Raw genomic sequence first — 18,699 nt, 5'->3', positions numbered from 1 at the left:
AAAAAAGGTAATATTTTAATTAAAATTTTTGATTTTAGTTTTATTTAAATACTAAAGTCAATAAGGAATTAACATTTGTCAAACCCAGTTTCTAAAATTCTTCGTACAGAAAACTCATGCTTTATCTCTAATTTGTTATTTTTATTTATTTTAATTGAAAAAACTCTTATATACCACCATTGGACTTGCTCTAAAGAATACAAAATTTGCAACTATCGTATAGATTACTATAATAGAAATAACATCGATAAAAATGAAAGAGGTGAATCTCCGTACGAAGAGCCCGGGGAAAGGTACAGACAGAACACATGCTACACCGTGTCTCCGGTGAATCGGTTACAAAATAATATTATATAAGTCGACAAACTAAGACGATACGTTAAGTGTGTGAATACAATTTGTTTTGTGCTTTGAATCTATCTAGCTAAGGTATTACTCCAATTGCATTGCCTTGCATTTGAGGTTTTCTAAACTTTTGATCGCTTCAAAACACTCAAATAGATGTATATGAGTGAATTAGAGTAAAAATTTAGGTTTGATGTGTTAGAGCTGCTATTTAAAATAGCAAACCATATCGGTAGAAGTATATGTTAATTTGTCTCTTTGTCTTTTGGTATTGTTCTTGCGGTGTGAGGAGGTTATTTCCTGTCAATAACACTCAGTTCATAACACTCAGTCCGGTCGGTCGATGTGGGTGTGTTTGACCTCTGCTGAGTCTGTCTATTTGTGTTGGTGGATACTCAGGACGTCTACAACGAGTTGTTCTTTGACGAGTCAGATCATAAAAAGTAGATTATCGGAGAGGTCAAAATTACTGGATTATGTCTTTCGTAATAAATGTTGCTCTTCCATTTGCGGTAAATTGTAAGTGCGGATTAGTTGAGACATCCGAGTAGCGGTTTTGCTTGCTGTGTCGGTTTTTTCTAGATTAGGTCAAATTATTATTTAGAATTTTTTTCATTATTCTGCTTCTTGTTATCATTGTATTTCTGTCAAAATGTTTTAAATTAGTAATTACTCCCTCTGTTCCTAAAAAATGTATGTTCTAAAAAAAAAATGTTTCAAAAAAATACATTTTTTACTTTTTTAATATATGATTTTATGAAAAATTGTAAGTTTAAAAAAATTAATGGTGTTTATTAAATTTTTATTGGCTAAAAATTATGAAAAATTGTTATTCACAAAAAATAATGCATATTTAATGAGTTTTCTTAATATATATGAAAAATCTAGAATATGCATCTTTTAAAAACAGAGGAAGTATATCTTTATATTTTTAGAGAAAAAAACACGTTTACGATGTAAAATAGCAAAACAAATTTGTCAATATAGTTTATGATGGAGATAAATAAAATGGAAAGACGTGAAAATGGATTTGCTTCGTCTGGTCGATGCGAGGACTTCACCAAAAAAAATATAATGCACGAATCAGATATGTTTATAAATCAAAGAATGAGGGCCTCATTAATGACAGGGAATTGCAAATGAGTTCCTGTAATTTAAATATTTTAATTATTGAGTGTAGCAAATATGATCTGGCGAATCTTCCCTACCAATTATTTTCTTGCATTTTCCTAAGTCAGGAGATATGATTTCACATTGAGAATATTATCAATTAATTAAGATGTATCCCTTAAGGCCTTAACTGTCATACATACGCAATACTCTTTCCATTTTTTTTAACTAGGTGATTTTTCCGTGCTCATGCACATGTATAAATATTTAAAATAAATATATTATAATAATTGATTGCTACTTACATTTGATTTTAAATTAATTTATAATTTATATGCATCATTTATATTAATAATATTATACTACTTTAATTATACATATGACTTTATATATGTTATATTTAATTGATTTTGTTGTTTTTCAATCGATTTAGTTATCATTTGGGCAAAATGGATTGCATCTATGAATTCAACTGTAATATTTTTATTCTATATATTAAAATTTTAGTTAATTTCGTATTTTCATTTAGATGGTTGTTGTCTTAGATATGTTAATATATTTTATGAATATTAGGTATAACTTAAGATATATTATGCTTATAATGAAATTTTTTTAAAAAAACTAAAGTGTCTGATTCTAAATAACAAAAATTAATATAACGAAACGATAATATTCTGAAGTCTCATGCATATATATAAATTTTACAAAAGAACTAAATTGTAACAGTTGGTTAATATTCTATTTTCATTTTTAATATGCTTTGAGTTGTCCTATGAATATATTTATAAAATAAATTACTATTCTTATAAAATTATATATTCTTATCGTAGTTAAATCTATGATTTTAGATATAAGTTGGATTAGTTGAATCACTCATGTTGTGAGTATATTGAGTTACATATATTCTTTCAAATTCAAAATGAAGTATAATTATTTTTATTATAATTAAATCAAGTGTGCATGTATTTTCTTATATTATATGTTGTTTGTGAAAAAATATTAAAAAATAAAGTGATGATCAATAAGAAGTTATATGCGTAAGAAGCTTATACATTTTTGAAAGCTCGTGAGCACATATCAATATTTACAATAATTAAAATCTTTTATGAATTTCTAAATAACTTAATGCCTTTGATTTATTGAATGGAGACTAAAATTTATTTTAAATAATCTTATAATGAGAATTCAAATTTGCTTTGGTATTTTGATTATGGTTCTATTAAGTTACAAACATAAAAACATAAAATTTAAAAGAAAATTTAATATTAAGAAAAAATAACTTTAATAATGATAAAATATAATATATCTACCTCACTAAACTATTTTGTGACTATTTGATCAAACAATGTTTCTTTTGAAAATACTTTTTAGGTTTTTTTAATATCTCTTAAAATAAGCAGTAAAAAATTGTGATTGTATTTAAAAATAATATTATATAAGTAAAATATAATTTGTCGATATTTTTTTGCTGCAATTGAAAGATATTAAAGTCAACTAAATATATGAAAAATAAATAAAACATTTGAATATAACTAATTATAAACTATTTTCAGACAATTACACATATATCAGTTTATGTTTCATAATTATTTTATGTAATCATCTAAGAAAATATATAGATATATAAAAAATATTTTTATTACTTTGTATTTTTTGTATTGTTTAAAATTATGTTTTAAAAGAAATAATATTTCTTTTTCTAATATCAAGATTATCTGTGTAATTTTTTCTTAATGAAATCACATTATATAGAAATTTATAATTTTCATCTAAGAAAATATAGATGTAAATAAAGTATTTTATTACTTCAAAATTACATTTTATGTTATTTAAAAATATTTTTCAAATGTAATATTACTATTTTGTGAACTTTCCTTTTTTAGTGAAATCATATTATATATACATATGTTTTTGTTTTCCAATTCTTTTTTTTTTAACTTTAAAAAATTCCTTTTTTATTATATGTGTAAATTTTTTCGGAAATTTTTTAAAAGGAAACTAAATAAAATAAATAAATAATAGTATTTTAAATGTAAATTAATCCATTAAGGGTATCAGTGTAATCAACCATCGTGAGAGTTAACGTGAGAGGGACACATATGAAACTGACTTCTCAAATAATATTATAGAGATGTATATTTAAAGTTTTTCTATATATTAAAGAATCTTAAATTATAATAGTCTTAATTTTTAACAGTCAGAATTAAATAAAACAAAATTAAAATTTTCAAATTTATAATTTACTATTATTATCTAATAAAATAAATTGAAATATAAAAATTTATGATTTTTAATATAATTTTTATTTTAAATATGGATTATTTTGAAACAGAAAAGAGTATACTGATAGTTTAAAATTTTCCTTGGTTTCGCGGTCACCAAAGAATTAGAATTTTACAATATCAGAAAACATTATTACTTTCCTATACAAAAACATTATTACTTTGAATTTGAGATTGTATCTTTTTTTAAAAAACTTTTGCATGTTTCGTAGTAAATTTAATTGCATGTATTGGTTTTATGTTATTGTGTATCCTTTCATCCTTTGTTTATGCGATTGTTTAACACATGTGTTATTGTCAGGCCGTGTCTGATAATTATTGGTCTAGAAGCTAAAAACTTTTTTTTACCCATTTATTTTTAAAAATCACCAAAATACTAAAATATACATCGGAGGTTCGAAACATGGCATGAAAGTGCTATATCATGCGTCATTACTGGTAGAGCTATGTGAGATTTCAATTATTTGTGGCTCCAAATATATATATATATATATATATATATATATATATATATATATATATATATATATATATATTGCTTCTGACCCTGAAGCAAATGCTTTATTGGCTTCTATTCAGGTTCGACCATGGTTATTGTCGCGTAGATAATAAATTATTAGAAAATCGACGTAAATTATTAGTTAAAATCTTCTATCAAGAATATGAATAGGGATTGAGATCGATCCAGTTGTAAAATATCATAGATACTGTTTAGTTAAATTATCTTAGCACAAAGAAATTTTCTTTGTTTATGAATATATTATTTGCATATTTATGAACTTAGTTTTATTAAAAAAAAAAAGCAAAAATGGGGAGGGGCGGGCTAAAAGGTTACTAATATTTTTATCAGGATAATATAAAGAGTGTATTTTCCCCAAAAAAATAAAGAATGTATTTGCCTCATCTTGCATTATTGGTTTTTAAAAATAAAATTAAGAAATAAAACGTACAATGTGAATCTAATGTATTTGGCTAAAAATAGAGCTTCTCTCTCCTAAATCCTCTCGCTTCTCTCATCTCTCAAAACTGATAATCTGCTTTCACCGGCGTGTGCGGCTTGCCGCCGCGTCGGTGCTCCCCCTCCCCCCTCTCTTATTTTACCTTTGCTACGTGTCTTAGTCTCCTCTCCCTTGCCGATATGCTGAAGCACTGAGTTTGTTGTCTGATGATGGATTTGGGATACGACCATGGCGTTTCTCCGGATCTGTCTTCACCGGTGAACTTGGTTGGACGGCGAGGTTCGTGGAGCCGCAACTAAGAGCGGAGTCGGCGTTTTAGGGTGGCTAGGGTTTTGATTCTCTCGATTTTCAGATCTGTTTGGTGAGACATTTCCCTACCGGTTCTGGAGGCGCGTGATCTTGGAGTGGGCTCAATCTGCATAGATCTGGTTCTTTTGGTCTGTGTCGGTGAGGGGTGGTGATCCGGAGTTTTAGCTTTCTGCCTTGGTGTCTCGGCGACAGCTAATCCCGTTCATGCCCAAGTAGGACGTTGTGGGCTATGCTCACTCGACGCGCGACGGTTTTGAAGTTTCTTGGCGGTGCCAAGGGTTTTCTCCCGGCGGCGCGTGTAGCTTAAAGGATGGTTTAAGCGCGTGGAGGTGTCTGGTACTCAGGCGTCGGCTGTCTGGTCAAGCTTCTCCTGTCTTCGTCCTCTTCGGTTCATGGCGATGGTGTTTGGAAAGCTCGTATCCCGGTTCTGATCATTCCGGGTTTCAGGGTTTGCGGGGCTTGGTTCTTCAATTTCCTGGGCATTTGTTCTGTCTCATTTGTTCCATTTTACCAAGAAAGGAAACTCCCTCTTGTTCTAAGAGAAGTATCATGGGAGGCGTTCACGGGTTCGTGGTCATGGAGCTCGGTTTTCACCTCTGTGGCGGCATGATTAGGGCTATCTCATCCCAGTGCCGTGGTGGTTCTTTTGATTTACCGCGGCAGATTTGGTTCTTTTCCTTTCAGTGCAGGTCCCGTTGTTTCTTTGATCTAGCTGCCTCCTTTTCATCCCGTTCTTTCGGCGTTTGGTGTTGCGTGCGTACAGGTTTGTTGCTCCTCACCTTCCCTGCGCTTAATTGTCAGTGGTAGTACTTGTTTGGAAGCAAGTCAGGATGCTCCGGCTCCTCTTTGGATTAACAGCAATTGGTTGGTGAATAGGATGTAAGACCCGGAGTTTGCTAACGCTACTTGCCTGTGTAGTCAAACCATCTAAAAGCTGCCATTGTATGTCGTACCTATTTTACTTGCTTCTTACTTGTGAGCCACTGTTATCCCCATCTCGGGTTGAATATATTCGGATTGTGTTGTCATGTTTTCCTTTTAGTTTCAAGTTGTATTTTTTTTTTTCTTTTGTTTCTTCTTTGTAATCTCTGTATTTTTTTTCTTTATTTCAATATGAAAGCCAGTTAAAAAAAAAAAAAAAATCTAATGTATTTGCTTATTATCGACTAGTTGTCTGTCTCATGCGTTTTCTCAAGTCTTATCCACTATAAGTCTACGAATATACCTAATCTAGTTTAGTTACTAATTTAATATACGTCAAACAAGAATGATTATAAAACTGATATAATTGCAACTTGCACCAACTGGTCACTTAAGATCGCAAAATATGACTATGTGGATATGCACATACTTACGTACAAACTTATATATTTATGCAATACAAGAAACGTCCATTGGGACGACTACCGTGATAGTTTTTCTGGCTTGAAGTCTTCTACTCCTTCTGTTACAATATTTTAGAAGATATTTGTTGTTTCAAAATAGATGATGTTATAATATTTTATATTATATTTAATTTTATTGAAAATTGTATAACCAATTAAATTTTGATGTGATTTTTATAATTGGTTGAATGATTTTTTAATTCTATTTTAAAAGTAATTTTTTAGAAAATTTTAAATTTTTTAATCTTTGTGCATCAAAGTAATACATCATGTATTGTGAAACAGAAGGAGTAGTATATATAGTATGACATTAACTAAAACAATACTATGTCTATAATATCCACGGAAAAATAAAAATGGCACAGATTTGGTTTACAAATTATAACCGATATATAACTAAAAGTCTAAAATACACATTTCAGATATACGTTTACATCATATATATATATAATTAATGTATATATTTGTATACTTTTTCCAGGTATTTATCTCTTTAAGTGGAGTAATGCATTAATATTTAGGAAGACCGTGTGGTACCACTCCACTCATGGCCGGAAAACAGCAGTACACTACCCTTATCTCATTTAACTCCAATAAATAATTGAACATTATAAAACTAGTTAAAATATCAATTTAATTTCCCAACGAAAATACCATTTTTTTTTTGAGAAAAAATATACCATTTCGAATTGATATGAATGCAAATTCCCGAAGCTTCAAAAATATAAATGATTATTTCCTTCTACTTCTTCTTTCAAAATTCCCAAATTATTAATGTACAGAACAGAATTATCGAATACCTACCTAAAAAATATTAAAAATATTGATTATTAATTGCCAATTGGTAAAACAGCTGCATAAATCGAGAAACTATTTGATTATTGCAGAGCGTTTACTAATTTACCTTTCTTAGGGCATTTCCAATGTAACTCTATTTTTTCCTCTATAATTTACACAAAAATAGAGTAATTCTATTATAGTGTAACTTTTGCTCCAATGGTGTAACTCTATAATAGAGTTACTCTATTATAGAGTGAAATATAGAGGAATGTCATATTTTACTCTATATTTGGAGTGAAAAAGTAACATTCCTCTATATTTCACTCTATAATAGAGTAACTCTATAATAGAGTAACACCATTGGAGCAAAAGTTACACTATAATAGAGTTACTCTATTTTTGTGTAAATTATAGAGGAAAAAATAGAGTGCCATTGGAGATGGTCTTAATCCACAATTAATCTTAGATCAAATCATGCAACATTTTCAGTCCTTTCCGGACCAAAGTGAGATCTATCTCTTATCTCTCTCTGTCTTTGTTCTCACTAAAAGACAAAACAATCACGAGAACACCTCTTTCCCTTCTTCAAAATCTAATCCTTCCATGGAGTCTCCTCACTTCTCCTCCTCAGATCTCTCCTAAATTACACAAAGCCATGTCTTACCTTCTCCGCCCCGATCCCGTCTCCCGGATCCACCCGGAGCCTCAACCTTCAGACGACACCGACCACTTCGACCATCTCCCCGACTCTCTCCTCCTCCTCATCTTCGATAAAGTCGCCGACGTCAAAGATCTCGGCCGCTGCTGCATCGTCTCCCGCAGATTCCACTCCCTCGTCCCTTTCGTCGAGAACGTCCTCGTCCGCGTCGACTGCGTCATCTCCGACGACGACTCCTCCGCCTCCGGCGACGACGATCGTCGCTTCTCGCTAAACACCGCGTCGATCTCCGACGCCTCCGCCGGCGGCTCCTTCTCCGCCTTGTTCCGCCTCGTCTTCGCTCCGATCTTCAAGCCGTTTCAAGCGCTGGGGCAGTTCCTAGGGCCGAGACGATCGTCTTCGTCTCTCGAGGATGAGGTTGATCAGAGCGGCGTCACGCACCACTCGCCGACGCAGGTTCTGAAAAACTTCGCGGAGATTCGGTTTCTGAGGATCGAACTGCCGACGGGGGAGCTGGGGATCGAAGACGGTATCTTGCTCAAGTGGAGAGCTGACTTCGGATCCACGCTTGATAACTGCATGATCCTCGGCGCGTCTTCCGTGACTCGGTCCACTTCAGATCTCGAGAGTCCTCTCCTTGATGACGACAATGGTAACATACCTGAGTCGTTCTACACTAACGGAGGACTTAAGCTTCGTGTTGTCTGGACGATCAGCTCTTTAATCGCCGCCTCCGCTCGCCATTACCTTCTCCAACCGATCATAACCGAGCACAAGACGTTGGATCGTCTTGTTCTGTCTGATGCCGACGGGCAAGGTGTCCTGTCTATGAACAGAGAACAGCTTGAGGAGCTTAGGGTTACTCCTTTGTCGGCTTCTTCAGCTTCGAAGAGGACGCTTGTTCCGGCGTTGAACATGAGGCTGTGGTATGCGCCGCAGTTGGATTTACCTGATGGTACGGTTCTGAAAGGTGCGACATTGGTGGCTATTAGGCCGAGCGAGTCGAAGAAGGAAGTGTGTGATGCTTCTTGGTTGGCTGATGCATTTGAGGAACCGTTTGGGACCGCCGCGAGGATGTTGATCAAGAGGAGGACTTATTGTCTGGAGATGAACTCGTTTTGATTTGGGCACCACGACGGTTTCAGGTAGAACACATTGTGGTATTAGCAATAAACTGAATACAAATAGATTTGATTTATCATCTATGATGCAAGAACTAGTCTTAGGTTATATCTTTTGTCTATTCTCATGTTTTTGAATTGTTTTCATTTCGGTCATCATGTTACCTGCAAGAACTTTGTTTCTCTTATCATATAAACTTTGTCCTAACCTATTTCACCGAAAATGTTGTTCATGTGTTGTCAAATTAAGAAAAAAACTTGTATTGAGTTATTGCACATGGGGAAGGTGTTAACGTTGTTTATCAATGACGTTTTCCAGATAGAGAGAGCAAGCAAATCCACATGTATTGGAGTGTGAAGGAAAGAAAAGAGAAGAAACAGAAAGATCACAAATGTACTAAATTGCAACAACTCTCTGGCTTCTGATGCAAAGGAGTTTCCAATCGAATGAATCTACAAGGGTTGCAGGAGGATTAAGGAGTTTCTTGTGAAACTGAAGTACGCAAATTGTACATATACCGCTTGTAAAAGAAGAATGTGAATGAGCAAGAACATGTGTTTTGTGGTCTGTGTTTAAAGGCTTTAAAATGACATGTTAGGATGGGAAGGAATTATGTTACATAAGAGTTTGTAATAAATTATTTTCAGCTTTATTACGAATGCCTCGATGTTTTTTTTTTTGCTTCTTATATCTCTGTGTTTGATCTATGCACTCGTTTGACTTTGTGGTTTGCATGAACCGAATCAATCATCTCTAAACTGAACAAGAACACTCTTGTCTTCGGAAAATGTAACCTAGAAGCTCCTTACCATGTAGTCAACAGACTGAGGATGACTAGACAAACCTTGGACCTTGGTCCCAGTTTTAGGCAAATTACATGACAAAAAAATGAAAACACAGAAAGATGCATAATTAATAAAACAAACATTTTCGTTGCATTAACACATTTTCTCATCAAACAACACCACATTCCTCGCAGTGTGAACAGGTTACACATCCACTCAGGTTTATGATTGCGATGGAAGATCAAAAGATAAAGGTTCGGCCTGCACATACATCGTCTTTCGTCAATTCCTTCCCCTGCATTTTTAGTTTCAAGAACATTTCACAGATCAGCTTTACATCTTGATGAAGGTATATATAATTACCAATCAAGATGTTAAAAACACAATATGAATCTTAAACAACTGAAGTCTGCAATTAATGTATAAGCATTGGAGTGTAAACATTATATTCAGCCTTCACAGAAAATAGTCTATGGAACTCGTTTGTTCAGAGCATCATCATCTATGTAAAACTCATTTATTCAGCATGACAATTCCTTATTGCTAATGAAAATCCAACCTTGGTCAGTCTGTAATCTGTACTATACTGATGAAAGTCTTATTTTATTGTGTACATAAAGCAGCTTCTTTAGTTCAGTGCTCATAATCTCAAACCAAAAAGTAAGCAAATTTAAGAAGAGATTAATAAACTGAGCTCTATTAGTTTGCTAATATGTTCATGTTGGCTAAGGCTAAATACCAATTCAGAATTCAGCTTAAGGAAAGGAAACTCAATAATTCAAAGTTAAAATGTGTTTTATGTAATGTATAAATGTACTGTAAAGAGATCTAAAACGTGAGTGTGATGGCTCCGAAGTAAAAGGGGAGAGATCATGGGACAGCAATGAAGAGATGGGTTAGATTCCGACACACAGCATGTGGTGCCATTTCAGGAGGCCAGAGTTAAAAAAAAAAAATTAAAACAATTTTTACAGTAAGCAATTTACCAGGCACGAACTTCCCATCTTTTGTCTAGAATTAAATATTTATAAAGGACAAAAGCTTCTTTGATTCTTTCACTAACAAAGTCTCTATCAAAAGAAATTTGATTCTTCCATACCAAATATTAAATGTCAACTAACTACTTTTTATCCAAAACAGTTCAACTCACTTACATTTTTCCAACCTAAAATATTTTTCTTTAAAAGATTCCTAAACACATATCTTATCAACTCAACCAAGACCATGAGTTCAAAATAATTCTTTGTGCATGATATGAATGAAATAAATACATAAAAAACAACAATCAGTAAAATAGGATTCAATTTGATTAAATTAGTTGTCACAATACGTGGTGAAGCAAAGAAAGTACAACAAGGTGGAACAAAAGTGATGCTGAGGAAGAAGGGAACCCAACATAGAACACATGAGGAGACAACACATAGGATGAAGCCCTCTTTTCAAATTCATCCACATGCCATCAAATAACAATCTTAAAAAGTCATTACTTCGAGACACAAAAAAGGTTATGAAAATATGAAACCTTTTAAGAAAAAAAAATGTAAAGATAAGACTCAATGCCACCCACGCCCCAATAACCCATCTTTCTTTTATGAAATCAAGAAACCGAAATGTATGACAAGGCAAACAACATGGTACTATTACTAATTAAATCAATAATTATCTAAAATATAATGGATTAGAAGTACTAACCAAGATGGAATGAATACTATCTCCCATCCTTTCCTTTATCGTCGGAGCTCCGGTTTCCTTCACCGTAATAGAGATATAACCGGCCGTCAAAAGTTGCTGGAAGCTGGTGGTTATGGTGATCAAGAGGAGGAGGTGTAGCCATGAAAGAGATAGGTCTTTGATTAACGTTGTTGTTGTTGAGAAAGTGAGAATGTGAATTGGACTGAAGGGTCCCCCTACTAGTGTAGCAGCCTCCATTAACGGGGGCTGCTGCGGGAGAATCAGAAGAAGAGATTCCAAAGTTGTAATCGGGTACAAACGATAAATGATGGTTCAACGACGTCTCTTGACGATGATTGTTGTTGTTGTAATGATGTAGAGAAGAGGAAGAGGAGTTTGGTATGAGCTGAACCGGGTTGAAACAATCAGAAGAAGAACCACCGATCCAATTCCGGTTCGGTTCGTCAAAACCGCCGGTGAGAAGCTGAGTGAAGGAGCTTTGAGCATTTTGCAAGTCTTTGTCTTTGTCCTTGGCTGTTCTCTCTCTAGCTCTCTCTCTCGCCTTACCACGACTCTCTGTCCTCGACAAAGACAGCAACGAGCTCTCAGATGTGCCACTGCTACAAGCCGATTTAGACAGCGAGAGCGCCTGGTCGAAACTTGTGTTGATCGGAGGCAACTCGGAGATGGAGTCGGCAGCCGCGTTGATGAGCCATTCAACGGCTTTGCTGGGCTGGTCGAAGCCAAGACGGTCTTGGAGATCGTAGAACTGGATTGCCGTTGCGACGGAGAGACGTATCCTCCGGTCTCTAAGCCCTTTTGAGGTCAAGACTTTGCTGTGTCGGTCTTTGCCACCGGATGCTCGAGAAACCCTAATGATTCGTGAAGATGGGTTGTTCCAGTCTCTCATTCCGTTTTTGTCGTTGTCTGAGGAGATTCTCTGAAGCTTTCTGCTTGTTTGTTGTTGTTCGTCAATGTCGTCGTCGACCTCCATTGAAACGCTACTCTCATGCTTTGAAGGTTTAGCTCAAAGCTCAAAGGATCCACCGGAGAAGAAGATATAGTCGCCGGTGAGAGACAATGGACTCCAGCTAAAGCCCTAGTTAAGCTATTCACCACTCTCTTTCTTACTTTTGTGTCTGAAGCGAAACAGTTGCAGAGCTATGATGATAGACCGAAAAAAAAGCCTGAGTATGTTGCAGTGATGACTTTGCTGGATCTGTAAAAAAGATAAGAGGAAGAAGATAATTAAAGTCATTGCTACTGTAAATACTGAGAATATATATATATATATTCTTTGTAGATAAAAATTCAGAAAATTTAATTTAATACATGTAGATCTGAAAGTCTATCTGTTAATATCCATGTTCATAGCTTCATATAGCTCAAGAGCCTTTTCAGAAACCCTAGATTTATTATTGTTGTTTTAAAAAAAAAAACAAAACAAAAAAGAACCTATACCTACAGGGAGACTGAGCTTTGGTCAATAGTCTTAGCAGAATAATAAATACTCAGAAGAACAAGAAGAGATTTTTTTAGCTGAAGAAGAAGAACAAAGACTAATTATTTTTGTTCTTGAAGCTACAAGCTTTGCCCTAATAATGAAAGTTGCAAAACAATCACAAACATATTAACATTAAATAAAGCATAGATTTAATTTTAAATAAATGTCCAATAAACCCCAAAAAAAAAACGAGTTTGCCTCAAAAATCACCAACAAAAGAAACTCACTTGGATAACAGGTGTCAACTGTCGAAGCTCAGTGTAGAACAACAATGGCGGCGAGGATGAAAAAATGAATTCTCTTCTGATTTTTTTGGTCACGAGCTTTATTCTCTCTCTCTCTCTCTTTGATAATATTCTCAGGCTAAGATCTCATCATTTTAAGCGTTGAGTGTTGAGAAGATCCACAGATCTGAACATTATCAATTCAAAAACGGGTCATATAATATATAACATCAAATATTTGTTTCAGGGGTGTTTGAGGTAATGGTTTAAGATGTTTTTTCCCAGGAAAATCAGCCAAGAAAGTGAAAGAAAAATAGCGAGAAATGGGAATTGGAGGGAGACGCTAAAGAGAGAGAAAGTATTATTACCTGTTAGAGAAAAAATATCCACAGTAGCATTCGGACAAGGGAAGACAAGTGCACCGTTCAGAGTATTTAGTACTTTTCTTATGCTGTGTTTCTCCTTTTTACCCTTCTTTGTTTCTCATTTTTACAAATCTCTCACTCATTGTTTACACATACAATCGGAATATGAACTATGTATACTGAAATGGTATAGGGTCGTTATAAAATCTGATTAGACAATAGCTAGGAATAAGCATATGGGTATATTATATTCTCTTTGTTTGTGTATCTGTAGATGAAAGAAAAATAAGGAAATGTAAATGCATCTCATAATCTGTTAAGCCTAACAAGTAAAACGTTCATAAAAAGTCTAAAAAGGGTAGTTAATTACACTATATATATTTGTTACACGTAGTTAACACTAGTGAATATTTATCCACTTGGAACAAAGATTGTTATGTCCATCACATGTTTTTGAGTTTTGTGTGCAAGCCAAAACCAACATGTTCTAGCATACAATTTCAGTTCGATTCACTTAACCATGGGATAAACATAAATAATTAGAAAGCTACTAAACATTTTTTAATTAAGTCGCTTGCGCTCATATGAAGATGTGAAAACGCAGGTCAATAACATTATATGTCTTTGTCAGCTCCTAACAATCAATATGAAAAGTTACCGATAATACACGGTGCTCAAACATACCAGTTCATATACACTAGCGCTTTCAGTTTTAAATGCATAGGAGAAAGACTACTTCAATTCTTCTTTGAATTTTGGCTACATGAGGGCACATTGATGCATATATGATAGTATATCTAGTGAATTTATACACTAAAGTTTCTTCGTTCACTACTATTGGTGGCTCTAATTAATTGGATAAATGTTGTTCTTTAATATAAATTCATTTATCATTTCATTTTCATTTTGTGTATGAGCTTAAGTTAAAGCATCAATAAATAGTTAAAGCATTTTGTGTATGTCGGGTTTCTTCTGGAATGTTAGAGGATTCAACAAATCGATCAAACATTCAGTAGTGAAGAAGTGGGTACAGAATCAAGGGTTTCAGTTTGGTGCGTTATTAGAAACACGAGTAAAAGAAGGGAGAAGTCAGAGGATCTCAGATACAGTTTTTAAGGACTGGAATTTGATGTCAAATTATGAATTTAATCCACTAGGTCGAATTTGGCTAGTGTGGAAACCGGAAGTTCGAATTACACCGTTTTACAAGACTGCACAAATGATTACAGTCTCAGTTGCTTTGGATGAAGATACTGAAGAATTTTTCTACACATGCGTTTATGCGCTTAACACAGAGTTGGAGAGGAGAGAATTATGGAGTGATCTCAAAGCTCACCAAGATTCACCGATTATTCGTCAGAAGGCTTGGATTATAACTGGAGATTTTAATGAAATTCTGGACGCTGAAGAACATTCGATGTATGGCGTGAGAAGTACGGTATCTCAAGGAATGTACGAGTTCCAGGAGGCAGTTCAACACTGCAAATTACTGGATCTAGCTGCACATGGCCTTCAGTTCACGTGGACAAATAAAAGAGAAGAAGGTCTTATCTCGAAGAAACTTGATCGTGTTCTTATCAACGATCACTGGTTTAGCTCATATCCTCAGTCGTATAGTGTATTTGAAGGTGGAGGTTGTTCGGATCACCTGCGGTGTCGAATCCAGCTCAGATCATCCCTGACTCGTCCTAAAAGACCATTCAAGTTTGTTAACGCATTTGCAGAACTTGAGGGGTTTAAGTCGCTCATAGAGGATCATTGGCAAAATACAGAGCCTATTTTCTTGTCAACATCTTCTCTGTATCGCTTCTCAAAGAAGTTGAAAGCTCTGAAATCGAAAATCAGAGTACTGGCAAAGGAACAAATGGGAAATCTCTCGGTGAAAGCAAAAGAAGCTTATGAAAATCTGTGTCGGTGTCAGGAGGAGAATATAAGAAATCCAACACAGGGAAACTTGGACAGGGAGAATAGTGCATACAAACGTTGGGAGCATGTCGCTAGTTTGGAGGAGGGATTTCTAAAGCAAAAATCCAAGTTGCACTGGTTAAAGGTGGGGGACAAAAATAATAAAGTCTTTCATCGGGCAGCAACTACTAGAGATACAAACAACTCGATCAAGGATATAAAATGCAGAGATAGTCGAATAGTAAAGCTACCCGAAGAAATAAAGGAAGAAGCTGAGGGGTTTTTTAAGGATTTTCTTCAGCACGTCCCACCAGACCTAGAGGAGATAGATGTGAGCACGCTCAGTGATCTTTTGCCATACAGATGTTCAGTGATTGATCAGCAGAACCTCACACAGGTGGTAACAGCGGAGGAGATCACAAAAGTATTGTTCAGTATGCCAAGTGATAAGTCACCAGGGCCAGATGGGTTCACGGTTGAGTTTTTCAAATCAGCATGGCCTATTATAGGGCCAGAGTTCATTATCTCGGTTCAATCTTTTTTTGCGAAAGGGTTTTTACCAAAAGGGGTAAATACAACGATTCTGGCCTTGATACCGAAAACATCAGTGGCTAGGGAGATGAAGGATTATAGACCCATATCTGGCTGCAATGTCATCTACAAAGTTATCTCCAAAATCTTAGCTAACAGGCTCAAGGTAACCCTACCAGTCTTCATCGCTTTAAATCAGTCCGCCTTTGTGAAGGGTAGACTTCTTGTTGAGAATCTGTTGCTTGCTACGGAGCTGGTGAAAGACTATCACAAGGATACTATCTCCTCTAGATGTGCCCTAAAGATTGATATCTCAAAAGCTTTTGACTCAGTTCAATGGAGTTTTCTTTTTAGAACTTTGGAAGCTATGGATTTCCCGCCGATGTTCATACACTGGATATCTCTATGCATATCAACGGCATCATTCTCTATCCAAGTTAATGGCGAGCTTGCTGGTTACTTCCAGAGCACGCGAGGCCTGAGGCAAGGTTGTGCTCTGTCGCCTTATCTCTTTGTAATTTGCATGAATGTTCTGTCGAAGCTGTTAGATAAATCGGCAAATGATAACAACATGGGGTATCATCATAAATGCAAGAACCTGGGGCTAACTCACTTTAGCTTTGCTGACGATATAATGGTTTTCACGGATGGTAGAGTCAGATCCATTGAGAGTATTGTGGATGTGTTTGATTACTTTGGCAGGATCTCGGGACTGAAAATAAGCATGGAGAAAGCTACAATATACTATGCAGGGATGTCGGCTACTGAAACTGATCAGCTGGTGCAGCGTTTTGATTTTGCTTCTGGAACGTTGCCGGTTCACTACTTAGGACTACCTTTGTTAACTCGGAGGATGCGGAAGGAGGACTATGGTATTCTCATTGATAAGATAAGAAAACGTATCACTCACTGGACAAACCGGTTCCTATCAATGGCGGGTAGGCTACAGCTAATTGGATCAGTTCTTCTCAGTATAGTCAACTTCTGGATGGCTGGTTTTGTTTTACCAGGAGCGTGCATCAAGGAGATAAATAGTATATGTGCAGCTTTTCTCTGGTCGGGACCTACACTGAGCACAAGGAAAGCTAAAGTAGCGTGGGAGATTGTTTGTCGACGAAAGTGTGATGGGGGCTTAGGTCTCCGGTCTCTGAAAGAGGTTAATCAGGTATGTTGTCTGAAGCTTGTCTGGAGGACAGTCTCCTCTCAAGCGTCTCTGTGGGCTAAGTGGACCAAGGAGAATCTGTTTAAGAATGTCTCGTTTTGGTCTATTAAAGATACAACTACTAAAGGTTCTTGGATGTGGCGCAAACTGGTGAAGCTTCGTGACAAAGCGAAAGAATTTCACAGGATGAAAGTAGGTGATGGAAATAATACTTCATTCTGGTTCGACTCTTAGTCTAGCATGGGCAGATTATTCGACTTGTTTGGACCGCATGGATGTATAGATATGGGAATATCATTGCACTCAACGGTGGCTGGGGCGTTGAGAAATCGTAGGAAGCGTCGGCACCGGGTTGATATTTTTAATGAAGTGGAAAAACTTTGCGAGATTCAAAGCCTGCAGTTCTCTACCACTACTGATATCGCACTTTGGAAACAGAGTGAAGGTCAGTATAAAGCTGCTTTCACAACAAAAGCGACTTGGGAACTCATTCGAAGAGAGGATCAACATGTTCAATGGTGGAGAGGAGTCTGGTTTAAACATCACACTCCGAAATATGCTTTTATTCATTGGTTAGCAATCCAAAACAGACTGGCAACTGGAGATCGAATGATGACTTGGAATGTAGGAGCAAACTCACTGTGTGTTCTTTGTCAGAATGTGATCGAATCAAGAGATCATCTCTTTTTTGAATGTCCATACTCAGCAGAAGTTTGGTCTAAACTGGCCGGGGGTTTGCTTAGGGGCTCGTTCACCACTTTGTGGTCAGAAGTGATGGTACTAATCAAGGATAATAATGGAGGACTACTGGAGAGGTTCCTCCTTCGATACACACTGCAAGTTACTCTCTCATCCCTATGGCGAGAACGAAACGACAGGAGACATGGACGCCAACCCATCATGGCAGGTCCTTTGGTGAAGATGATTGAAAGGCAAGTCAAAAACAGATGCCTTTCACTGCGATAAATGAGAGATTTGAAATTCTCAGGAGCTTTAACAATGTGGTTTGCCACAAGATAAGAGATTTGATTTAAAATTAAGTTTTAGTTTTTTCAAAAAACAGTTTACACTTGTTGTACAAAAGTAGTTTTCTTTTGAATAAATTTAACATATATTCAAAAAAAAAAAAAGTTACATCTCACACAAGTAGGAAGTTACAAACCTTCACTGCATTAACTAATCAAATACATTCCCATTTAGGGAAATGTTACGTTCTTATATATATAGTCACATGTCTTTAATGATGTGGATAAACTATAATTGTATAAATATTTGTGTGACTTCCATTATAAAAATGGGTTATAAGAAAACCAATGCAAAAAGAAGGTGATATTTGGGTTTCGGTGTGGTTAACAGAGCTAACGACGGGCTCGAGATTGTGATGCACGTGTCGCTGTCCAAAGGCATTTATTGATGCACATTCAGAACTTCACATCGAATTTCACCTTTTTGTTGCCAAAATACATGTTTTACTCCAATGTATCTCCATATGTCAACGTATTTTCGAATGTATATTATATAAACTTAATTGGTTTGTTTTTCAAAGTTAAGAATATGAAATAAATAATGCCTAAATGGTTCTAAAACCTCAATAGCAGTTTA

The 18,699-nt window shown here is 35.4% G+C and overlaps 2 protein-coding genes across 3 annotated transcripts; one reads left to right on the top strand and one right to left on the bottom strand.

Moving 5' to 3' along the window:
- The first annotated feature begins 7,645 nt into the window (after positions 1-7,645).
- Positions 7,646-9,602, top strand: LOC103840426 (F-box protein At1g30200). The gene is made up of 2 exons (XM_009116935.3): positions 7,646-8,973; positions 9,269-9,602. The coding sequence occupies exon 1, from the start codon at positions 7,826-7,828 to the stop codon at positions 8,948-8,950; it is 1,125 nt and encodes a 374-aa protein (XP_009115183.1). The 5' UTR covers positions 7,646-7,825; the 3' UTR covers positions 8,951-8,973; positions 9,269-9,602.
- Positions 9,603-9,731: 129 nt separating this feature from the next.
- Positions 9,732-13,710, bottom strand: LOC103840425 (transcription factor TCP24). Of its 2 annotated transcripts, none has more exons than XM_009116932.3 (4): positions 13,503-13,710; positions 13,138-13,321; positions 11,428-12,625; positions 9,732-10,030 (listed from the first exon to the last, which is right to left on the bottom strand). In XM_009116932.3, exon 3 carries the CDS (start codon positions 12,398-12,400, stop codon positions 11,444-11,446), a length of 957 nt encoding a protein of 318 aa, XP_009115180.1. In that variant the 5' UTR covers positions 12,401-12,625; positions 13,138-13,321; positions 13,503-13,710; the 3' UTR covers positions 9,732-10,030; positions 11,428-11,443. The 2 variants fall into 2 exon arrangements, with proteins under 2 accessions (XP_009115180.1, XP_009115181.1); XM_009116933.2 differs by lacking the exon at positions 9,732-10,030 and adding an exon at positions 11,021-11,170.
- Positions 13,711-18,699: the final 4,989 nt, after the last annotated feature.

Source organism: Brassica rapa, chromosome A09 (genome assembly GCF_000309985.2).
Source record: "Brassica rapa cultivar Chiifu-401-42 chromosome A09, CAAS_Brap_v3.01, whole genome shotgun sequence".
Taxonomy (NCBI): domain Eukaryota; kingdom Viridiplantae; phylum Streptophyta; class Magnoliopsida; order Brassicales; family Brassicaceae; genus Brassica; species Brassica rapa.
Note: the sequence above shows the minus strand (reverse complement) of the source record. Positions and strands in the feature narration are given on the sequence as shown.